We start from the raw sequence: 26,221 nt of genomic DNA, 5'->3' as shown, positions 1-26,221 counted from the left end.
GTGGGTGCAGCCATCAGGCGGTGAGGTTCACGGGGGCAGTAACCTTGGCAGTAGCGATAGCAGAGTGAGCAGGAGGTGACGACTCCTGACTGAATGAGTCGTTATCTACCAAAGCCTTCGAAGTTAACTGGTACACGGCGGCCCTGCGGCCTTCACGCCTGCACAGGTGGGCGGTGGCGACGGGTACACGGGGCCGGGGTCAAACCTGGGTCGCGTGAGGTCATCGTGTCTCGGTGACGATGCTGCTGCTGCTGCTGCTGCTGCTGTGGGCACACAGGTGTGTTTGTCCAGGTAAACACGCACGCAGCCTCGACTGCACGCGGAGCCACACCTGAGCACCGGGTCTGAATGAAGGGCCAGGTGCGGTCTTTGTGCTGTTGTGTCGCCATGTCACACGCACAAAGACAAAGATCCCCCGTCTCGCCTTTAGACGACTGTTTGGGGCAAGTGCTGTTAGCGAGCAGCACCTATGAAGGCCGGCAGCGCACACGAGGGGGTGGGTAGCCAGCACCACGCCCAGCCGCCTTTGTCTCCCGAGTGGCGATGTTTTACACACCGCACCAGGTACTCATTTGAGGCTGAGTCGACATAGGGGAGACCCAGGACCGGTTCAGATGATCGTCACTGGCCGTGAGCGGGAGTCGAACTGGGGAGGCCGGGTTTGTAGTGCAGCGCGCTGACCACGACACTACCGCTCCCCTTCACTCGTTAACACACACACACACATGCCATCACCACCGAATGTGTCCGTCCTTCTTAAACACTTTAAAACAGAACGCTAACCCTTCCCCTGCAGCCCGCACTCCCTCTACGCGAGTCCACAGACTTGTTCACTTTGTTCATATCACAGCGCCGAGACAATCCACTGCTGGACGAGGGCCTCTGCACGCCGCGTCGGTCACCACGGGATTGCGTCGTCCGACCGCGCGGCTCAGCAGATGGTGGCCGCAGGGTCGTTGGCCCAGGACCGGTTCGGATGTCATCGCGCGCCGCCGGGAGTCGAACGTCGTCGTCGGTGTTGGGTCGCCTGGGCGGGTTCACGCGATGCAAGCGAGCCACACGGCGCCACCGCTTCGACTCGCTACGCCGAGGAGGAGGAGGAGCAGGAGGAGGAACGTGGTGGTGGTGGTCTTGGCAATGTCAGGTTTAAAGGGGACATCTTACAAAAACTAAGCACTGTCGTGCCTTGATTTGAATGCGACTCTGAAGCCAAACACACCACAACACATTCAGAATAACTTTGGCGATAATGACGGTGATTACACTATGTAACACAATTTTTGTTCCTGGGTAGTAAGTGTTATTTCGTAATTGCCTATGCCTAGAAAGTATAGAAAATGGCTATAAAACTCCACAAACTTTAGTTTTGCGACCAGGACAGTGATATTTTGAAATGTACCTATTTTCAATGAGAAAACGGGCGAATTTGTGTCTTTTTTGTTCACATAAAGTCAGAAAAAAACGACATGAATCAAGCACATTCCTGCGGCAGAAGCAGAGCCCATCTTGACGGGTGAAGAAGCTGCAAAAATGTTGGTGACGCTTCCTCTGATCCGCGACTTGCACGCTTTCATCCAACAAGTTCCACTGCTTGAGCCTAGATGTCAAAAGCTCGGCATTGGACTTGGTGAGGCCAAGATCTCTGATCAAGTCGTTGAGGTCTTTTTGGTATAGGTAGTATGGGTTTCTCTCCTCCGCTCCACCTCTGAAATTGTCATCTGGATCTACAACGTCTTGCTCGCTCTCTGACTTGCTGTTCTCCTCTAAAGACGGCTGCTCTCTCTGCGGAGGAGTGGGTACGGGGAGCTCATGGCAGTGTGGCACCGGGGCGATGGATGAAGGATAGCAGGTGCATTCGTGCCAGTCCGACGTTTGGAAGGGTCCACCATGCAGAAGTAGCAGTTGCTTGAGTGGTCAGTGGGTTCCCACCAAATGATTTGGATAGCGAACTTCATGGCTCTCTTTTCTCTTCTGTACCATCCTACAAAAATAAATTTATTTCACCCGTGACTCATGGTGCATGTGACGACGACACAGTGCCGACCTCACAATCATATTTGTTATTGTTGCGCTAACCACTGAGCCCCCCCCCTCCCATCCCCGCAACAGACTTCTCCACCAACACTCGAATTCTACTCGGCACAGAACGAGCGCCACCAAGGGCGAGCCCGGAGCTCGCAGCTCGGAGCTCGGAGCCCGCAGCTCGCTGCTCGGAGTTCGGAGCTCGCAGCTCGGAGCTCGGAGCCGGCCCCGCCACGCGGCGCGCCGAGCCAGACGCGTCGTAGTTTGAGCGATAAAGCGGCCAAGTTATTGGATCGATAGGAGCATAATTGTGTTGTATGGATCGCGGAGGGCGGGCGGGCGGGCGGGTGGTCGACGGTTCGCATTTGAGTAAGGATTGTGTGTGTGTGTCCGTGTGTGATCGTTCACGTGTGTATGTCAGGGTGTGTGTGTGTTGAGGGGGTAGCGGTGGCGAGCTAATGTGTGTGCGTGTTATTGCGTGAGGGAGAGGTAGTGTCGCGGTTAGCGCGCAGCCCTAACGAACCCGGCGACCAGAATTCGATTCCCGCTCACAACAATTCATCCGAACAGGCCATGTGCCTCCCCTAGGTCGACTCAGCCTCAAACGAGTACCTGGTGTGCTGTGTAAACATCGCCACTGGGGAGACAAAGGCGGCCGGGCGCGGTGCTGGTCACCCACCCCCTCGTGTGCCCGTGCCGCCATTCATAGGTGCTCGCTAACAGCACTTGCCCCAACAGTCTGTTAAGGCTATACGGGGGCTATTTGCGTGTGCTACAGTGTGTGCATAAACGTGCGCGCGTGCGCGTTGTGGGTGTGGGTGGCGGGGTGAGGGAATCTGACGCCGCCTTCAATCGCGGATCGATGGCCCTGGTGCCCCGCCTGGCACGGCCTGGCACAGCTACAGCCACCCACCGCTGCACCCGGACCAGCCGTCACGTGGCAACTCACGGTCGCGATCCCTGGACCCCGATCGCTGGCGCTAACACCCTCGGTTCATTGTCCGTTCCTTTAACGAATACTCAGAGCGAATCAAAGGCGGTCGCCCCCCCCTCCTGCCCCCCAACCTCTCTCCAGGCCCAGGGGTCGACAAGCTGCTTCTCTGGAGCAGCACGCGGCTCTCTAAGGAGCTGCTGCTGCTTCGTGGTGATTATTTATTGAGGAACACCGCCAGCGTCTCGCATTCACTGCAGCGCATTGCGGCGGCCCTTGAAAATATTGAGTTTGTTTTTTTAAACCAAATTTGAAAGAAAAAATGTCTCTCCTTCTTATTGTGGTAACCCACCCTCTTGTGCTAGGCAGGCATTGATTGCCCTCGAGGCCAAAGCGGTGGACATTCCACATTCCCGTGGCAGTAGTGAATTATCCATAATAGAGGTTTTTGGGTTAGGTCGCGTCAATATATTTATGTTTACGCGATCTAAATATATTTATATATTTTTTTACGCGATCTAACCCAATAACCTCTATTATGGGTGATATCGGTCGCGAAAGCTTACTTACTACGTGTTTAAGTTTTAGTCGGCCTCGTTGGAGCTGTTTACAGGAGGCGCGTTTGCGGACTGAATTCCACATTCCGATGGTCACACACACACACAGGTGTTTGCTTTGTCAAGGTTAAGAAAACACAGTTTGTGTTTTATAATATTACATTGACAACGAGCAGCCAAACGCGCGGCCGTGGCACCATTGTCAATGCCACTGCTTGATGAGGGCCTCCGCTCGCCGCGTCGGCCATGGGGGTTGGGTCGATCGCCACTGATGCGCGCCGTGACTGGCAGTCGATCGTCCATTGGCCTTTCAGTCAAGGGGGTGTTTGGCCATACTTCACCACGCTGGTCAGTGCCGGTTGAAAAATAAAGTGGTGCTTACTAGGACCTACACCTCGTCACTGATGTTAGCCGTGGCCTGGGATCGAACTCAGGTGGCCGAGTTCAGAGGCCACTTCGCCACCCCCTGGCTCGCTGTTACACCACCTCCATCCACGTGCGCGCCAGCACTTCGTTATTGTTGTTCTTGAAGCCTTCATCCAGCAGTCGCTTGACCATGGCTGATGGTGATCACCACCATCATCACCACCATTGGGCACGCATTTCCATTGCTGACGGGTGAAGGCGCAACCTTCAGCACGAGGCAGCTCGAGAGCGCCCGCCGCAGAAGGTGTTTGGTCTACTCTTCCACACTGGACAGATGCCTGGGGAGAGTTTGGCAAGTTACCCACGCGTCAACCCGCCTCTGGGCGGAGCCGATGCGGCGGGGTGGGGGCGGGCTGGGCCCCATTGTGTCCCCCCTTGCCGGCCTTGTCCAGTGCGTGGTGCTTGACACCACGACACTCGGGGGAGGGGGGCGGGTGAAGGGAGGGGGGGGGGCGCAGCACCCCGCCACTGTAACAATGGGGAGTGTTTAACGCTTGTTAAATATTCAGCCGCGTCTCAATGGAGCGGGGCGGTCGACGCAAACTCCCCCGGGTGACCTCCCCGCGTCTCGGGGGGACCCCCCCCCCCACCCCCCGTGACAGGGGCCCTGACTTGTTGATCGGGGCGTGCAGATCCCCTCGGAGTGAAATGCTCCCCAGACAAACATAACGCGCTCCGCTGACTTGGCAAATGTCCAGAGCGCTGCACGCGAAAGACAAAGATCCCCCGTATAGCCTCTAACAGACTGTCGTGGTAAGTGCTGCTAGCGAGTGGAGTGACCCTTTGAAGGCCGGAACTGCACGAGGGGGTGGCTGGGTGGGTCTCCAGCACCACGCCCGGCCGTCTTTGTCTCCCTAGTGGCGATGTTTCCTACACATCGCACCAGGTACTCATTTGAGGCCGAGTCGACTTAGGGGAGGCCCAGGACCGGTTCAGATAATCGTCACCGAGGTTGACCGTGAGCGGGAATCGAACCCGGGTGGCCAGGTTCGTAGCGCAGCGCGCTCACCGCTACACCGCCGCTCTGGTGAACACGTGCACACTCACACACACACACTCACTCACACTCACACACTCACACACACACTCACTCACACACACTCACACAATCACTCACACTCACACACTCACACACACACTCACTCACACTCACACAATCACTCACACACTCACTCACACACACTCACACACTCACACAATCACTCACACACACACAAACACACTCACACGCGCCATCACCACGGCATGTGGCGATCCCTGAACACTTGTAAACAGAACGCGAACCCTTCCCACGTCGCCCCCACGCCTTCCTACACCGGTGTTCGTGTCGCAGCGCGCCGAGACAATCCACCGCTGGACGAGGGCCTCTGCACGCCGCGTCGGTCACCACGAGCAGATGGTGGCCGCAGGGGCTTAGGGCCAGGACCGGTTCCGATGTCATCACGTGCCGCCGGGAGTCGAACGTCGTCGTCGGTGGTAGGTCGCCTGGGCGGGTTCACGCGATGCAAGCGAGCCACACGGCGCCACCGCTTAGACTCGCTACGCCGAGGAGGAAGAGGAGCAGGAGGAGGAGGGAGGAACGTGGTGGTGGTGGTCTTGGCGATGTCCGGTTAAAAGGGGACATCTGACAAGAACGAAGCCATCCAGCAACCACAGTGGAGGCTGCCCTGTGCGATCTCCTGGCGTGGCAGCTCAATCGGAGTTGCCAATTCATCAAATCCCCCCCCGCTCCGCCCCCCCCCCCTCCATCGCCCCCCCCCCCCCCCCCCGCAGTGTAAACGGGGTCGAGTGTGGGTGCACCCACTCCTTCACTAGTTCAAAGTGGAGGCGTGGGCAGGCAACTTGCAGGGCTGCGCCTTTACCTTCTAGCTACGAGACTGGAAGCAGAGAAGTGACACGCGGTGACTTGGGCCGCCGTGCCGTTTGTACGGAGCATCACATTCCCGCTTCCTGACTGTCACTAATTGATAACGGTTACCGGTTCAGCGTTTGTCGTTTAACACCACCGACATACATGTAGACGCGTAGCCACACGTGTGTAGAGCATACACACGTGTGCACCTCATAACAAAGACAAAGGTACAAAGATCTCCAATATAGCCTTACGAGACTGTTGGGACAAGTGCTGTTAGGTGAGCCAACATAGCACACGATGGGGTGAGTGACCAGGACCACTCCCGGCCGCCTTTGTGTCCCTCGTGACGATGTTTTAACAAACACGACAGCAGGTACTCACTCGAAGCTGAGTCGACCTAGGGGAGGCCCAGCACCGGTTCAGATAATCGTCACCGGTGTTGACCGTGAGCGGGAATCGAACTCGGGTCGCCGGGTTCGTAGCGCAGCGGTAAGCGCGTTCCCCCCATAACACACATGCACCAACACACACACTCACACACACTCACACACTCACACACTCACACACACTCACACACGTATACACACGGTTAACGTCAGTGACCAACACCAAAACTGGTCTCCTATAGGTGGACTCAGCCTTAAGTGAGTTCCTGGCGCGGTGTGCGTGTGCAAACATGACCACTGGGGAGACAAAGGCGTCCAGCCGTGGTGTTGGCCACCCCACCTCCTCGTGTTCCATACTGACCATCATAGATGCTGCTCGCTAACAGCACTTGCCCCAACAGTCAGGGCATGCTATCCGGGGGATCTTTGTCTTTGTGTAAATTAGCGTGTGAATGCTCACGCTCAATTTGCACATGAGTGGCCAAATCTTCTCAGCACTTTGCGAATGAATCAGTGACAGCATCGCGCCCTCCTCTCTCTCCCTGCGACCCGCACCCTCTTCACATTGAGATTTAATTCGCATTAGTGACTCCCAACAGTACAGCAAGTAGGTTTGTTTATTGACCGGCGCGGATGATTATTTGTCGAGATGCCATCTCCCCTGATAGCCAAACTCTCATTCGTGGAAAGTCACGGATACATACCGCACGTATACAGATCCCTTTGTGAGCACCTACTGATGCATGCGGGAGAGGCACACGAGGAGATGGGTGGACAGCACCACGCCCGGCTGCCTTTGTCTCCCCAGTGCTCGTGTTTTCACACCACACCAGGAGTTTATTCGATGCTGAGTCGACCTAACAAAGGCGCAGGAGTGGTTTGAATATTCACTCACACGCTAACACACGCTGACACACGTGTGTGTATATATATATGAACATGCATGCACATGCGACATGGGGCTGATGGGGGTGATGTAAGTCGCGTGGGGAGCGGTAGTGCAGCGGTTAGCGCACTCTGCTAGGAAACCCGGCGATCCAAATTCGATTCGCGCTCAGGGCCAACACCAGTGACGAGTACTGCGTGTCAACCCGTCCGGGGCCTCCCCTCGAGTCTCAAATGAGCACCTGGTGCCGTGCGTAAACATCGCCACTGGGGGAGACAAAGGCGGCCGGGCGTGGCGCTGGCCACCCGCCCGCACGTGTTGCCGTGTCGGCCTTCACAGGTGCTACTCGCTGACGACAGCACTTGCCCCAGTAGTCTGTTGGGGCTATACGGGAGATCTTCGTCTCTGTGACCGTGATGGTGATTCGCAGTTGAAGTGTGAAGCTCTATCTGCTGTTGCTGCTGCGCTGGTGCACAACCAACGAGACCACTCGACGCGTTTCTCACCAGCGCTGCCTTTACACGAACGCAACATATACAACGTGCAATGAAGAAGGGTAAATGCCCGAAACGCCGCCTATTATATAGCTTCATTTGATTTTAAGGTCACACAGTGGTATTGATGGACGTGTTGAATTTGTTTGATGACAATCGTCGTTTTTGTTGATGATGCTGATGATAGTAATGACGTGCGAGTCGATTACAGTAATTCCCGACAATTGTGGTAAAGCTCCAACATCAACATCATCATCGTTATCGTTATTATTGTTGTTGTAGTACGTGGCAGGACCCTCCTCGCACGGGGAGTCTTGAGACTCGCCCAGGGCCGCGGACGCCCGCGGCTCCGTGGTGGCTGTTGTCAACGGTAGCGCGGCTCGTTCACGTTAAAAAAGGACGAGATCATGAATCCCAATAGACTCCCCTAACCAGCGGGTTAAGTAGCGGACGTCAATGACTCTCGCCCGCACAATGTCCCCCCCCCACACCCCCCGTACCAGCGCCTCGTGATGTCACCGTGAAACAATGGCAGTAGCACTGCTGCCGTACGTACACAATCAGTACTGTGGTTTGTACACAATCAGTACTGTGGGTACTTACACAATCAGTACTGCAGGTAAGTACACAATCAGTACTGTGGTAAGTACGCAATCAGTACTGTGGGTGCTTACACAATCAGTACTGTGGTAAGTACACAATCAGTACTGTGGGTACTTACACAATTAGTAATGTGGGTACTTACACAGTCAGTACTGCAGGTAAGTACACAATTAGTACTGTGGTATGTACACAATTAGTACTGTGGGCAAGTACACAATTAGTAACGTGGGTGCTTACACAATCAGTACTGCAGGTAAGTACACAATTGGCACTGTGGTATGTACACAATTAGTACTGCAGCACATACACAATTAGTAATGTGGTATGTACACAATCAGTACTGTGGGTACTTACACAATTAGTAATGTGTGTAAGTACACAATCAGTACTGCAGGTAAGTGCACAATTAGTACTGCTGCGGTACGTACACAATTAGTACTGTAGGTAAGAACACAATTAGTACTGCAGGTACTTACACAATTAGTACTGCTGCTGTGCGTACACAATTAGTACTACAGGTAAGTACACAATTAGTACTGCAGGTGTGTACACAATCAGTACTGCGGGTACGTACACTCGCAGCACCATACAGCACGATCGTGTGGGTACCGCAGTACAACTCCCCCCGTTGTCCACGACGCAACGCGACTGACGGAGCGAGTCGCAGGACGAATCCGAGAGCCGCTGTGCAGGGGACAGGGAGGGGGCCGCATGGGACCACCGTCACCACGTGACCACCGTCACCACCACCGCCACCATCACCGCCACCACCGTCACCACGTGACCACCGCCACCACCACCGTCACCACCACCACCGTCACCACGTGACCACCGCCACCACCACCGCCACCACCGTCACCACGTGACCACCGTGACCACCGCCACCACCACCGTCACCACCGTCACCACGTGACCACCGCCACCACCACCGTCACCACCGTGACTACCGTCACCACCGTCACCACGTGACCACCGCCACCACCACCGTCACCACCGTGACCGCGCTGCGTTGGACTTCTTGTCGCACCGTACGTCGCCGCCCGCTGGAAGGACGACGCCCGTGGTCAAATGTCTCTCGCGGCCCAGCGAGGTGTGGGGATGGCCTCATCCAGCAGTGGATCGACGGAAAGGGGCCGCACTAAGACAGCGATACTCTAGAACTACCACAGCTCGAGTGGCCGGTGCGACCACGGCCTGCACTCGGGGTGACTGCACTGCACCTCAGGCGTACGGCAGCAATAGGACTCATGATGCACGAGATATGTTGTGATGAGAATCGGTGTCATTTATTGCCAGAAATCGGATTTTTGTTGTTGTTGTGGGCGGTGGGGGTGGCGATTTTTAGGCCGAAATTGTGGGGTTCAGTTTCGTGTTTTCACTTTTGTGCCCCCTCCACCGTCCGCGCGTTACATTCAATCGCGTTCATATTGTTCCGAAATGTAATCATCGTACTTTTGTATCCGTGCACAAAAAGGTGTACCCATCGGTTCAACAATACTTCTCTAAGGAGCAGTGATTGTCAAATCGATCATTTTGGCAACGTGATCGGCGTCTTTCCCAGAAGCACGTGAGTCAATGGCCGCTTGTGACGTCACGTACGTTGACGTCACATTTTCGGATTAATCCGAAAAGAAGGTTACATTTTTTTTAAACATCCTACATTTAGGATTTTGATGCAATATTTAGATTTTTGTATATAAACCTCGAATATCACAACATTGCAATACACTAATATCACTACAATGCAAAACTGTATTATCACTACTATACAATATGATCACTCCAGTAAAACACACTAATATCGCTACTATAGAACATATACTAATATCACTACAATACACTAACATTGGTACAATATAATACAATAATATCAATACAATATGATAACATAGGTACGAAACAATACGTTTATATCACTTCGCTAAAAGACAATGAACTCATTTCACTACAATACAGTATACAGAATTAGCTACAATACAATGGACTAATATTACTAAAATACACAAATATTGCTGTTATAGACAATATCGATACAATACCCTAATAGCAGTACAATACACTAATACACTACAATACACTAACACCACTACAATACACTAATACATTACAATACACTAATACACTACAATACACTAATACTACTACAATACACTAATACACTACAATACACTAACACCACGACAATACACTAACACCACGACAATACATTAATACACTACAATACACTAATACACTACAATACACAAATACCACTACAATACACTAACACCACTACAATACACTAACACCACTACAATACACTAACACCACTACAATACACTAATACACTACAATACACTAATACACTACAATACACTAATACCACTACAATACACTAATACACTGCAATACACTAATACCACTACAATACACTAATACCACTACAATACACTAATACCACTACAATACACTAATACACTACAATACACTAATACACTACAATACACTAACACCACTACAATACACTAATACACTACAATACACTAATACACTACAATACACTAATACTACTACAATACACTAATACACTACAATACACTAATACACTACAATACACTAATACACTACAATACACTAATACACTACAATACACTAACAAAACTACAATACACTAATACACTACAATACACTAATACACTACAATACACTAATACACTACAATACACTAATACACTACAATACACTAATACTACTACAATACACTAATACACTACAATACACTAATACACTACAATACACTAAAACACTACAATACACTAATACACTACAATACACTAATACACTACAATACACTAATACACTACAATACACTAATACACTACAATACACTAACAAAACTACAATACACTAATACACTACAATACACTAATACACTACAATACACTAATACACTACAATACACTAATACACTACAATACACTAATACCACTACAATACACTAATACCACTACAATACACTAACACCACTACAATACACTAATACCACTACAATACACTAATACCACTACAATACACTAATACCACTACAATACACTAATACACTACAATACACTAATACACTACAATACACTAATACACTACAATACACTAATAGCACTACAATACACTAATACACTACAATACACTAATACACTACAATACACTAATACACTACAATACACTAATACAATACACTAATACACTACAATACACTAATACACTACAATACACTAATACTACTACAATACACTAAAACACTACAATACACTAATACACTACAATACACTAATACACTACAATACACTAATACCACTACAATACACTAATACCACTACAATACACTAACACCACTACAATACACTAATACACTACAATACACTAATACACTACAATACACTAATACACTACAATACACTAATACCACTACAATACACTAACACCACAACAATACACTAATACCACTGCATTACACTAATACACTACAATACACTAATACACTACAATACACTAATACACTACAATACACTAACACCACTACAATACACTAATACACTACAATACACTAACACCACTACAATACACTAATACACTACAATACACTAATACCACTACATTACACTAATACACTACAATACACTAATACACTACAATACACTAATACACTACAATACACTAATACACTACAATACACTAATACACTACAAGACACTAACACCACTACAATACACTAATACACTACAATGCACTAATACCACTACAATACACTAATACACTACAATACACTAACACCACTACAATACACTAATACACTACAATATCTTCTTAGGTTTTTTCGGTAAAGTCACGTAGAAAGTAAAATAAAATAAAAACAAAAATCACGACGTTTCGGAGGCAACACAAGTCTCCGTCATCAGGTGGGACCGTCACAGCCAGATTAGCTGTATCAAGTGAGGCAATGATTCAAGATGTAATCCCTTAAAAGCGAGTTGAGGGGGGAGGGAGAGGGAGGGGGGAGCTCATCAGACTATGGTAGCCAATGAAAGGAACGTATCGGGAGGGAGGGGGGGCGAGACCAAAAGGGTGGGCGATGGACGTGGAAGCGCTTGTGCGCAAGCGGCCAATTACTGCACACGCCAACACAATGGAGCGATTGTGCGCAAGCGGCTAGCCACTGCACCCGCCAACACAATGGGCAGAGAGGAGGAGGGGAGGTCTAATACACATGATAGACAAAAGAACGAAAATGATGATGGGTACAAACTTAGGGGGAGCTCATCAGACTATGGTAGCCAATGAATGGAACGTATCGGGAGGGAGGGGGGGGGCGGGGGGGGGGCGAGGCCAAAAGGGTGGGCGACGGACGTGGAAGCGCTTGTGCGCAAGCGGCCAATTACTGCACACGCCAACACAATGGAGAGAGAGGGGGAGGGGGGGTCTGATACACATGATAGACAAAAGAACGAAAATGCCCATGTTTATACCAATGCTGGCTGAACAATGAAGAGAGTACTGTTAAAATAACTGGGGATGTTAACACTCGGTAAAGTACAGTAAAATAGTGCCTGTCAGATAAGATGGTCCAAAACATTTGTGATTAAGTCTTTTTTGCGTGGTTGATAACATCTTTCCAATGATTACTAAGTTTGTACCCATCATCACGGTTGAAATTATGTCTGTGTTTGTATATTTGTATGGCTTCGTGTACAAACCTTTGATGGTAGCCGGGAGGTTTGCAGAGAACCTTGGTCTCGGAAAAGACAATTTCATGAGAGCCCACCGAGTTGTAGCAATGATCGGCCACGGCAGAAGAATCAGTTCTGCCGTGTTTCAGATCTGACTTGTGCTCGCGGACACGATCAGAAACATGACGTTTCGTTTCTCCAATGTAGCAATCACCACAAATGCAACTCAATTTGTAGACTCCAGGATACTGTAAGTCAGGAACGACATCCTTCACAGATGGAATCAGATCACGGATTTTATGCACTGTACTGAATCGGACTTGGATCTTATGTTTGTTTAGAATTTTGGAGATCTTTTTGGTCACGCCAGCTATGTATGGTAACGTGATGGTTTTGGTCGGAGTTTCATGTGGCTGTTTCTGTGTGGTGGGAGAGACAGCTTGGCGGATAGTACGGTCAGAGTATCCGTTCATCCTGAGGGCCCGATGTACATGTCTTAATTCACCGGTCAGGTGGTGTTTGTCAGAAATGCCATGTGCTCTGTGGAATAGCGTTTTGATGAGAGAGTTCTTTTGAGATGGGTGGTGGTGGGATTAAGACATGTACATCGGGCCCTCAGGATGAACGGATACTCTGACCGTACTATCCGCCAAGCTGTCTCTCCCACCACACAGAAACAGCCACATGAAACTCCGACCAAAACCATCACGTTACCATACATAGCTGGCGTGACCAAAAAGATCTCCAAAATTCTAAACAAACATAAGATCCAAGTCCGATTCAGTACAGTGCATAAAATCCGTGATCTGATTCCATCTGTGAAGGATGTCGTTCCTGACTTACAGTATCCTGGAGTCTACAAATTGAGTTGCATTTGTGGTGATTGCTACATTGGAGAAACGAAACGTCATGTTTCTGATCGTGTCCGCGAGCACAAGTCAGATCTGAAACACGGCAGAACTGATTCTTCTGCCGTGGCCGATCATTGCTACAACTCGGTGGGCTCTCATGAAATTGTCTTTTCCGAGACCAAGGTTCTCTGCAAACCTCCCGGCTACCATCAAAGGTTTGTACACGAAGCCATACAAATATACAAACACAGACATAATTTCAACCGTGATGATGGGTACAAACTTAGTAATCATTGGAAAGATGTTATCAACCACGCAAAAAAGACTTAATCACAAATGTTTTGGACCATCTTATCTGACAGGCACTATTTTACTGTACTTTACCGAGTGTTAACATCCCCAGTTATTTTAACAGTACTCTCTTCATTGTTCAGCCAGCATTGGTATAAACATGGGCATTTTCGTTCTTTTGTCTATCATGTGTATCAGACCCCCCCTCCCCCTCTCTCTCCATTGTGTTGGCGTGTGCAGTAATTGGCCGCTTGCGCACAAGCGCTTCCACGTCCGTCGCCCACCCTTTTGGCCTCGCCCCCCCCCGCCCCCCCCTCCCTCCCGATACGTTCCATTCATTGGCTACCATAGTCTGATGAGCTCCCCCTAAGTTTGTACCCATCATCATTTTCGTTCTTTTGTCTATCATGTGTATTAGACCTCCCCTCCTCCTCTCTGCCCATTGTGTTGGCGGGTGCAGTGGCTAGCCGCTTGCGCACAATCGCTCCATTGTGTTGGCGTGTGCAGTAATTGGCCGCTTGCGCACAAGCGCTTCCACGTCCATCGCCCACCCTTTTGGTCTCGCCCCCCCTCCCTCCCGATACGTTCCTTTCATTGGCTACCATAGTCTGATGAGCTCCCCCCTCCCTCTCCCTCCCCCCTCAACTCGCTTTTAAGGGATTACATCTTGAATCATTGCCTCACTTGATACAGCTAATCTGGCTGTGACGGTCCCACCTGATGACGGAGACTTGTGTTGCCTCCGAAACGTCGTGATTTTTGTTTTTATTTTATTTTACTTTCTACGTGACTTTACCGAAAAAACCTAAGAAGATGATTCCTTGCAGTCACGAAAGCTTCAAATCTAGAATACACTACAATACACTAATACCACTACAATACACTAATACACTACAATACACTAATACATCTACAATACACTAATACATTACAATACACTAATACCACTACAATACACTAATACACTACAATACACTAACACCACTACAATACACTAATACACTACAATACACTAACACCACTACAATACACTAATACACTACAATACACTAATACACTACAATACACTAATACACTACAAGACACTAACACCACTACAATACACTAATACACTACAACACACTAACACCACTACAATACACTAATACACTACAATACACTAACACCACGACAATACACTAATATCAATACAATACACTAATACACTACAATACACTAATACACTACAATACACTAATACCACTACAATACACTAATACACTACAATACACTAATATCAATAGAATGCACTAATATCAATACAACACACTAATACCACTACACTAACACTAATACAATACACTAATATCAATACAATGCAATGCAGGAGAAGTGGGGTTCTACAGGAACATGAAAGACACTTGCGCCGATGACACTACGTCAAAGTCAAACTCCCGTCCACGACACGTCCCACACGCCACACTGGTGCTGAAACGCCATGCAAAAATAAAAGACCACATTTACATAGCATCGTACAACAACCTCCTAACAATACAATCATTAGCGGGGACAATCCATATAAAACACACATAAACATGAACACACACAAACACACACACTCACACATAGACACACACAAACACACACACACAAACACACACAAACACACACACACAAACACACACAAACACACACACACACAAACACACACAAACACACACACTCACACACACTCACACATAGAAACACACACAAACACACACACAAACACACACACTCACACATAGACACACTCACACATAGACACACACACATAGGCACACACACACAAACACACACAAAGACACAAACACACACACAAACACACAAACACAACAACAACAACCGCCATTCGCCACTAAGTGGCGGTGACGTCACCACGACGCTTGTGCCAGGCCATGTGCACCTTGAGGCCACGTGAAGTGTCGAACGCCCGCTGACAGGAGGTCACGGGGCAGACCCAGGTGCCACGGGTCGACTGACTGAGATGGCCGAGATGACTGGCTGATACACCACCTGTGCCCCCTACTGTGCCAACTTGCTGTGCTTTAGCCACCCGGCGCTCCGCTCGTTGTTGTGAGCGTCGCTCCTCCGCCCTCCGTTGTTGTTGGAGGGCGACTGCCTCCAACTGCCCAGTAGCGTCCTTCACGAGCCTCCTCCACAAACACACACACAAACAAACAGACACACACAAACAAACACAAAAACACACAAACACACACAAACACACACACACTAAAACACATAAACACACACAAACACACACAAATACACACACAAACACACACACAAACACACACAAACACACACATACAAACACACATACAAACACACACACATATATATAGACCCTTACTCGCGAGCACGCGGTGTGATTGTGCCACACGTGCTCGCTGCGCCGCTGACGGCTGCTTCAGAGGGTTCGCCTGCACGTGAGAGGACGACTCGCGCAGCGACACGCGGCATCGGAGTCGTCCACCGCCGTGATCCATCCACTGCTGGATGAAGGAGCCCCCCCCCCACCACCACCACCAACGTTGCTGCCAATCTAAAACAAACGGAGCGATGTGCAGTACGGAGCGCGTTCATGAACGCACGCAAACAGCCGTACATAGATATACATGCAGCATGGGCCACACTTACACACTGACGTGTGTACGTGTGTATGCACACTGTATTCACGTGTACGCCTATCAACTCATTCTACACACATGCACTACTCACACATGTACACAGATGCACAATACACATGATGTACGCAAACATATATAACCAAAGACAAAGACACTCCGTATAGCCTCTAACAGACTGTTGGGGCAAGTGCTGTTAGCGAGTCGCACCGATGGAGGCCGGAACAGCACACGAGGGGGTGTGTGGTCAGCACCACGCCCGGCCGCCTTTGTTTCCCCAGTGGCGATGTTTACACGCCGTACTAAGTACTGATTTAAGGCTGAGTCGACCTAGGAGGGGCCCATAATCGTTGGAAAAAACCCGTTTCAAATATTTCTCGCCAGCGGATGTCATTTTTGCGGCCGCGACTCCAACTCAGTCCGGATTCGGAGCGCGGTGCGCTAACCGCTGCGCCACCGCTCCCACTCACACACCCTTACACGGTGGTGTAGGCACGGCAGCAGACATCAAGGTTCACAAACTGAGCAGAGGGAAGCACTATTACACGCGTAGATTAATGTTTCACGTTCTTTATCCACTTCGTGTAATAAACGACTGCACGCAGAGCCATTACTGTGCATTACTCTGTCGTAGCGGATGCACCCACACATAGACACAATATCGAATGTTTGGTTAATAGGCGCGGCGTGTGTGTAGACTCCGTGTCCGTGTGTCTGTGTGTGCGTGTGTCTGTGTGTGCGTGTGTCTGTGTGTGCGTGTGTCTGTGTGCGGTGTGGCGGGTCGCGCTCAGCGTTACGGATCCGGCCACCCGAGTTCGATTCGCGCTCACGACCAATACAGTGGCGGATATTAGAACTGGTCCTGCTGCTGGGCCTCCCTTAGGTAGACTCAGCATTAAGATGGGGACCTAGTTCTGTGTATAAACATCGGCAGTGGGGAGACAAAGGCGGCGGACGTGGTGATGTCACCCACCCCATCGTGTGACGTGCCGGCCTTCACAACAGCACTTGCCCCAACAGTCTGGTCAGGCTATATGGGGGATCTTTGTCTGTATTTGTGTCTCTGTCCGCCTTGCTGCGTGTGGGGAGCGGTGGTGTAGCGTTCAGCGCATTGCGCTACGAACCCAGCGAACCGAGTTCGATTCCCGCTCACGGCCAACACCGGTGACGATTATCTGACCCGATCGTGGGCCTCCCCTAGGTCGACTCAGCCTCAAACGAGTACCTAGCGCGGTGCGTAGCAAACATCGCCACTAGAGAGACAAAGGCGGCCGAGCGTGGTGCTGGCCACCCACACCATCGTGCTCGCTAACAGCACTTGCCGCAACAGTTTGTTTAGGCTACACGGGGGATTTTGTATTTTCGTTATAGGAATGCTTGGAGCCGGTGGTTCAGTAGTGGTCAACACTCTGCCTTGAACCAAACCACAGAAGTTCCACTCCAATGCGTTGGGTGTCGTCTGAGCCTTCAATCTACGGCGCGGTGTGTGATCGTCAGGACTGTGGAGGAGGCAAAGGCGATCGGCTTCGTCAGTCCGATTTTAATAGGCGCTCCCCAACATCGCCTCGCCCGCGTTGTTTGACCGACTGAAGCAGTTAGTCCGTATTATAATTTGGCGAATTTAAAATATATGTATTATTCTCTCCGGGTGCTCGCGCTGTTAGCGAGCACCTATTGAGACCGGCACGCTACCGAGGGTCTAAGTGCCGTGGTCTTTCAGCGCTGATTCATCTGATGAAGCACTACAGGTTCCCATTTTAGGCTGAGTCTACCTAGGAGAGTCCCGGCTCCGGTTCTGACATCTCTTGGTACTGATGTGAGCCGCGGTCGGGAGTCGAACTCGCACTTTCATAGACATTTCATGACTGGGCAGTTTAGTTTTCACGGTGGATTTTTTTGTGCACAATTATAATCGAATGTGTGTGTGTTTAAATCAACGACAACCCAATTACAACCACCGACTACTATTGCCATCATACATAAAGACAAATATAAAGATCCCCCGTATAGCCTTAATAGACTGTTGGGGCAAGTGCTGTTAGCGAGCACCTATGAAGGCCGGCACGGTACACGAGGGGGTGAGTGGCCAGCACCTTTGTCTCCCTCGTGGCGATGATTTTACACGCCGCACCAGGTACCCATTTGAGGCTGAATCTACCTCGGGGAGGCGCAGGATCGGTTCAAATTATCGTCACCGGTGTTGGCCGTGAGCTGGAATCGAACTCCAGTCGCCGGGTTCATAGCGCAGCGCGCTAACCGCTACACCACCGCTCCCCACACACCACCACCACCAACACTAAAGCCACTGCTGTGGAGTGTGACGCTCATGCCGGTAGAAAGCGAACCAGTCGCGGAGCCCAGTAAATGGTTACCGGTCTAACACTCCACGAAAAATAGAGCAAAAACAATCATACACACACGTAATACACACAATACACAACACACACACGTAATACACACAAACAGCTGGAATTCCAGTTGTATTATTAACCAAACGCCCATGCTCTCAAAACACACACACAACACGCACACACAACACACACAACACACACAACACACACAACACACACGCACACAACACACACCACACACACCACACACACACCACACACACAACACACACACCACACACACAACACACACACCACACACACACCACACACACACCACACACACAACACACACACAACACACACACACACACACCACACACACCACACACACACAACACACACACACCACACACACACCACACACACAACATACACACACACCACACACAACACACACAACACACACAACACACACCCCACACACACACAACACACACACCACACCACACACACCACACCACACACACCACACACACACAACACACACCACACACACACAACACACACACACACCCCACACACACTGCATCACTTGACTCACCTTTACACACGTGCTCCTCGCACCTGCGCCTCTCTCCCCATTGGCTGGCGGCCGCTCGCGAGCCCCGCCCCCCTACCCCGTTAATGAAGGGGGCGGGGCCATGTTCATTAGGAGTCAGCCAATCACGTGGCGCCAATCCCGAACCTCGCCTCGGCTCGACAATCAGCGGTGGGTCGCAGTGGGGGGTGTGGGTGGCGGCGACTTCGCATGGGGCGGGTGCGGTGGGGTTGGTGGACTCCTCTGTGATGGGTGGAGGGGGCGGGGAGGTGGGTGGGAGACGGGGGGAGGGGGTGTCACTCGCACACCCGATGCGTGCGCTCGTCTGCGGCGTGCCAGTGTAGGTGCACGCGCAGTGGCAAGTCGGGCGTGCAGGCCAGAGGCTCTCTCACAGCGGCAGAGGAGAGAGAGAGAGAATTACTTTGGCAAAGTGGCTATGATTGGTTACGGTTATTGTAGTGGTATCACACGCGCACGTGAGTCGTAGTGCCTAGTCTGCAAGGCACACACACACAGACAGAGACACACACACAGAGACACACACACAGACACACACAGACACAGACAGAGACACACACACAGAGACACACACACACAGAGACACACACACAGACACACACAGACACAGATAGAGACACACACAGACAGAGACACACACACAGACACACACAGAGACACACACACACGCGTGCAGTGATGTTATGCGCATTTATTTTTTTAAAGGGTTAGATTGTTGCAGGTCGACTCCGGGTTCTTGTCGACGCCGTGAGCTACAATCGCAGTATTGTCGTGAGGCTGAGAACAGCATTGTCGTGGTGTCGTGCGGATACGTGCGGGTAGCAACGCGCTCCATTCACACAGCTCCTGCCGCTGTCTGGGAGCGCTGAAGTTTTCTTACAAAAGTTGAGTGACGAAGTTGCGCTGAACACTGAGACCGCCGCGACCACCGCGAGAACCACGACCACCACCACCAGGACCACCACCGCCACCAGGACCACCACCACCGCCAGCAGCAGCAGCAAACAGGTCGGAGAGGAACTGTTGGCGTTCGAAACCGCGCCAGGATGTCCAAGGCTGCGGACCACGTGAAGCGGCCCATGAACGCCTTCATGGTGTGGTCGCGCGGGCAGCGGAGGAAGATGGCGCAGGAGAACCCCAAGATGCACAACTCGGAGATCTCCAAGCGCCTCGGCGCCGAGTGGAAGCTCCTCACCGAGGCCGAGAAGAGGCCCTTCATCGACGAGGCGAAGCGGCTGCGCGCGCTGCACATGAAGGAGCACCCCGACTACAAGTACCGGCCTCGCCGCAAGCCCAAGTCCCTGCTGAAGAAGGACCGCTACGCCTTCCCGCTGCCCTACCTGAGCGAGGCGGAGCACCTCAAGGCGGCCGCCTCGCTCCACGGAGCCCAGCCCGGCTCGGCCGCTGCCGCCGCCGCCGCCGCCGCGGCCGCCACGGCCGAGTCGCTCCTGGCCGCGTCGGAGAAGGCCCGCTCCTTCCTGCAGGGCGGCCCGCACGCAGGCCACTACTCGCTGCTGCAGGACCACCACCACCACAACCACCACCACCACCTCTCCAAGATGAACGAGGTCACCTCGTCGCTGGGAGCGGCGGCCGCGGCCGCGGCGGCCGCCGCGTTCCCGTACGCGGGTCTCAACGGCTACGGCGCCGGCGCCTTCAGCCCGCAGCACACGCACACGCACGCCTCGCCCGGGAACCCCGGCTACATGATCCCCTGCTCGTGCCCGGCGTGGCCGCCCAGCTCGGGCCTGCAGCCGCCGCTGGCCTACATCCTCCTGCCCGGCATGGCCAAGGCTGGACTGGAGCCCTACGCGAGTCATCACGGTGCCGCGCTCTGAGCCGCCCGTCCGTCCGTCCGTCGCGGCGGACGCCTTAGCGGGGGGATGTCTGTGAGGAAGTGAGCGGGCTGCATGGTCGGATGATGTTGATGATCGTGATGATGATGATGATGGTGGTGGTGATGGTGGTGGTGGAAATCCGTCCGGCCCTTTCGCAAAGGAAGGAACTCAAGAGGAGGGGAGGTGATGGACGTCTCGCGAGCGAACTGGAGTCGAACTGTGGCCCAAGTGAGCTGAGAGCGCTGTGGTGGCGATGGGTGAGCGGTGCGGTGTGTCGAGGCGTGTCGGTGAGCCCGGCTCGACGGGGTGAAGCACTTTAAGAGCAGGGGGTGAGCACCCGCGAGTATCACGCGTGCGTCTCGTGTCGACTTGTCTCCAAGTGTGGAGGAGGAGTTCGCTGAGCCCGCGTGCTCGTCTCGGCTCTCCTCTCTGCGTCTCAGCAACGCGCACGCTGCTCCTTGCCAATCCACTGCTGGATGACGCCCCCCCCCCCTCCTCGCCCCCCCTCCCCCACCACACCGATTCGCCATACTTCACCCCAAACAAGAAGAGGAATCGCGTCAATAGTTACCGCACTCCCCGCACGGTGGGACGTGACGCTGTCCGCCCCCTGTGTTTGAAAGCGTTTGAGGTGCGTCTTATAATCCGAGAGGTGTTTGCGGGTTACCGGATTCGTACAATTAATGGCATGCGTCTTACTGTCCGAAGGGTCTCATCGTACGGGGAATCGGGCAATGACTCTTACAATTATGTTAAGGAATTAATGGGTATAGCGCCGCAGTAAAAACAACACCAATTGCGTTCATCATCGTTTTAACTCCACTTCTTCGCCGTCTCATCGCTATAACGAACGCGTTTTAATTATTCAAAGGGAGATTGTGGCTAAGTTTGCGAGGCTCTTAATAGCTTTCATCTTCGACTGTCATAATGACGATGGGTATTAGTCGTATTGTTGTTGTTGGGGCAATGCGTGTTGGTAGTTCGGTCGATTCAACGTGATTTGTGTTTCCAAATGTCTTCCTAATCATCGTCATCAATGTCTCGGTCATCATCGCGAGCATAATCATCTCTAGAATATCCGTCGGTTTTATCATCATCATCACCATCAACATCACCATCATCACCATCATCATCACCATCATAATCACCCATCTTCTGTTGGAATGCTGATATTAATTTGCTCTTTAAAGTTTCGAGAGCATTGTTTTGTCGTCATCAGCCATGATCAATCCACTGCTGAATGTGCGCTTCCGCAAGCATAGCCTACGTCGTTAAGTTGTCACATTCTTCCCTTTACCGGACATAATTACTATTATTATTACTACAAATAGAGGGGGGAGCGGTGGCGCAGTGATTAGCGCCACTGCTGCTGCGAAGCACGCGACTTGAGTTCGATTCCTTAGAAACGGCTGAGATCAGCGGGGAGCGATATCCGAACCGATCCCGGGCGATGCCTCCGACTCCCCGCGCTCACCCGGCCGGCAGTGACCGGCGCTAGTGAGGTCTGGTCAATGCAGGTGGTAGTGAGGTCTGGTCAATGCAGGTGGTAGTGAGGTCTGGTCAATGCAGGTGGTAGTGAGGTATGGGGCTCTCGCCGTGAACCCGGCCAGGCGTCGAGCCGCCTTCGTCCGGCAGCGGCTCGGCGATGGGACGCCGAGCGAGGAGTCCGAGGGGTCTTTCTCGGAGTCCCTCTGGCCATGCGAGACTCACTCGGCACAAATCCATTTCTCGCGGTGGCCCTCACATTCCACTCCCCCCTCTCGTGGAAATTCCACATTCGCGTGGCCTGGAGGTTGGGGTTACGGAGGGTCGTGATTTTTTAGTCTCTCGCGAAATCTCATGGCCGCGTTTAGACTTCCCGCAGCGTGGCGCTCGTTTTATACCGCCCCGCCGTGATGATGGGTCGAGGCGACCTCTGTCTGGCTGGCGAGCTCCTCCTGCGGCTGCAGCCGTGACGACGGCGGTGCGGGTGGCGTTGAACTCGGTTGTAGTTTGTACCACCCTTGTCACCACCCTTGTCACCACCCCTGTCCACCACCCTGTCACCACCCTGTCACTCGCCATCTCACTTCCTCGCTCTTCCTCTATCACCACCATCACCACCATCGCCACCACCATCACCACCATCACCACCATCGTCATCATTATCACCACCATCAACACCATCACCACCATCGTCATCATCACCACCACCACCATGAACACCACCACCATAATCGTCATCATCAATCACCACCATCACCACCACCATGATCATCATCATCACCACCACCATCGTTATTTCACGATGTCCCACTGTCCTTGAATCAACGTTGACTTGAAACTTTGACTTGAAGCTGCCGCGGTTATATTCGTTATAAAATAATGCAAACGTAACTTCTCATTAGCTTGCAAACGTATTTTTTTTTGTTAAATCTTCGTCCGCCTCCATCATCATCTTCATCATCATCCTCGCGGTTCCGCGACGCGGGAGCAGCGTCGGACTTGAGCCGCAGGTGCCCCCGGGGGCTCTGCCCGTGGGGACCCCGAGGCAGAGCGAGGGAGCCGTGGGTGCCAGGCCCTCGTGTGTGCGCGCGTCTGTGTTGAACTTCTTTCGCGCCCTACAGCTTGATAACTCGAAAGTTAAGACGTCGTCACGGCCACCACGGGCGTGCGTGTATTTACGTGTGCGCGTGTGTGTGCGTGTGTGCGCGTGTGTGTGTGCGTGTGTGTGTGTGCGTCTGTGTGTGCACCTAGCATGGCACGAGCGCCGTGGTGAGGTCACCGCCACTTGCTGCTGCGGTGTTGCGTGACGTCTCTCGTGCGTTGTACAGATGTACATACGGAATTAAACTGCGGACTTAGCGAATATTAGTGAATAAACACAATTATTGTACTATAATATAATTCATGCTGATGACGCTAAAGAGAACAATAACACGTGTTTTAAAGATTATAACTGAACCTATACCGATTGCTGTAAACAAATAATCGGCGCTAATTGTTCGTCCGTCCGGCTGGGAGCGTAAACAATGTTGTTGTTGATCGTTTGTGTCAATCAAAAACCCTTACTCCGCGAGCAGATGTCGTGTGTAAGAGACGCCGCACACACATGTGTTTCATACGTGTCATGTATTATTCTGTACTATATACGATGTTTGTTTTGCACGGCGTGCGTGTGTGCGTGTGCTGGGCCTCCCGTAGGTCGACTCAGTCTTAAATGAGTACCCTGGTGCGGTGTGTAAGCGTCGCCAGTCGGGGAGACAAAGGCGGCCGGGCGTGATTATCTGGCCACACCGCATTCTCCTCGTGTGTCGTGCCGGCCTTCATAGGTGCTGATACCCGCTAGCAGCACTTGCCCCAACAGTCTGTTTGAGGCTACACGGGGGATCTTTGTCTGTGTGTAATCGTAAAATTCAGCGTCACTCATTCCGTCGTCCTCTGCGTTCCGTTGTGAATCGACACGAAACAAACGCGTGACATTCGGGATAAAAACAACCCCACGGTTACGTTTGTAACACATCCTTCCACGAAACTTTTGCAGATAATTCCAATTAAGATTAAAGCCAAATATATAACTGCTTCTGACTGGAGGAATATCTCGAAACGCACGTGTACACACACGCGTAGAAGTATATTGCTGTTCATGCGTCAGCGCGTGCGTGTATGTGTACACACAGACACGTGTACACACACACACACAGTTACGTGAACACGCACACACAGACACATGTACACACACACACACAGTCACACACACACAGTCACACACACACACGTATACACAAACACACACAGTCACACACACAGTCACACACACACAGTCACACACACGTGTACACACACACATAGACACGTGTACACACACACGCGCACACACACACAGTCACACACACAGTCACACACACACAGTCACACACACACAGTCACACACACACACACACACACGTGTACACACACACACAGACACGTGTACACACACACGCGCTGGTGCGCACAGGCTGTGGATGTGATATCGACACGGCAGCGCTGTAGCTTCTCCACGTGCGTCGCGTCGCGAGCTGTCGCATTAAACATTCGACTGACGCAGCTCCGTCTCGTCGCCGTGATGAATGTCGCGCGTGTGTTCGACACCACGCCTGCTTTTGATATATTTGCAGGCCGTCACGACCGCTTATCACGATTCGTGATCAGTTTGCATTTGCCGCTGTTCCTCGTGCGTAGTGTGCATAATGTCAATGTTTTCAGAATTATTTTTTATACTGGAGGAGGAATCCGAAGAGCTATAAAGCTCTTCGTCACAGACGTCCAGTAGGGTCAGGTCAGGACGTGACAACAACAAAGACGACAGCAGCACGATAGGAGTGCAAAGTGTAGGAAGCGTACACAAACGTACAACTCGACTTTTAAAAAAAGATTTACCTGCTAAAGCCCACTGAGCGATTCGCTTCTTCTTGTTCAGAGGCGACCTGTGCCACAAATGATCAATGATCGAAGTGGCTTGTCGCCTGGAAATGATCACTACAGTCCTCCAATACCAACAGCCGACAGTCGCCACGGCGCCTGTGCCAGGCTAGGTGCACTTCGAGGCCACCCATCGCCCGACTCACGGACGTGTGGCACTCTCACACACACACACGTGTGACACACACACACGTGTGTGTCACGCCGTGTGACACACCCACAGACACGTGTTGTCACGCCGTGTGACACACACAGACACGTGTCGTCACGCCGTGTGACACACACACGTGTGTCACGCCGTGTGACACACACACAGACACGTGTTCTCACGCCGTGTGACA

General features: G+C 51.5%; 1 protein-coding gene across 1 annotated transcript; it reads left to right on the top strand.

The window, feature by feature from the left end:
- Positions 1–19,878: 19,878 nt before the first annotated feature.
- Positions 19,879–22,516, top strand: LOC144948748 (transcription factor SOX-14-like). The gene has a single exon (XM_078878395.1). The coding sequence runs from the start codon at positions 20,646–20,648 to the stop codon at positions 21,435–21,437; it is 792 nt and encodes a 263-aa protein (XP_078734521.1). The 5' UTR covers positions 19,879–20,645; the 3' UTR covers positions 21,438–22,516.
- The last annotated feature ends 3,705 nt before the right edge of the window (positions 22,517–26,221 follow it).

Source organism: Lampetra fluviatilis, chromosome 51 (assembly GCF_964198595.1).
Source record: "Lampetra fluviatilis chromosome 51, kcLamFluv1.1, whole genome shotgun sequence".
Lineage (NCBI taxonomy): Eukaryota > Metazoa > Chordata > Hyperoartia > Petromyzontiformes > Petromyzontidae > Lampetra > Lampetra fluviatilis.
The sequence above is the reverse complement of the archived record's forward strand: the minus strand, read 5'-3'. Positions and strand labels throughout refer to the sequence as shown.

What these genes read in the sequence shown, in the direction of transcription:
- LOC144948748 (XM_078878395.1), top strand. Translation starts at nt 20,646, where the DNA reads ATGTCCAAGGCTGCGGACCACGTGAAGCGGCCCATGAACGCCTTCATG.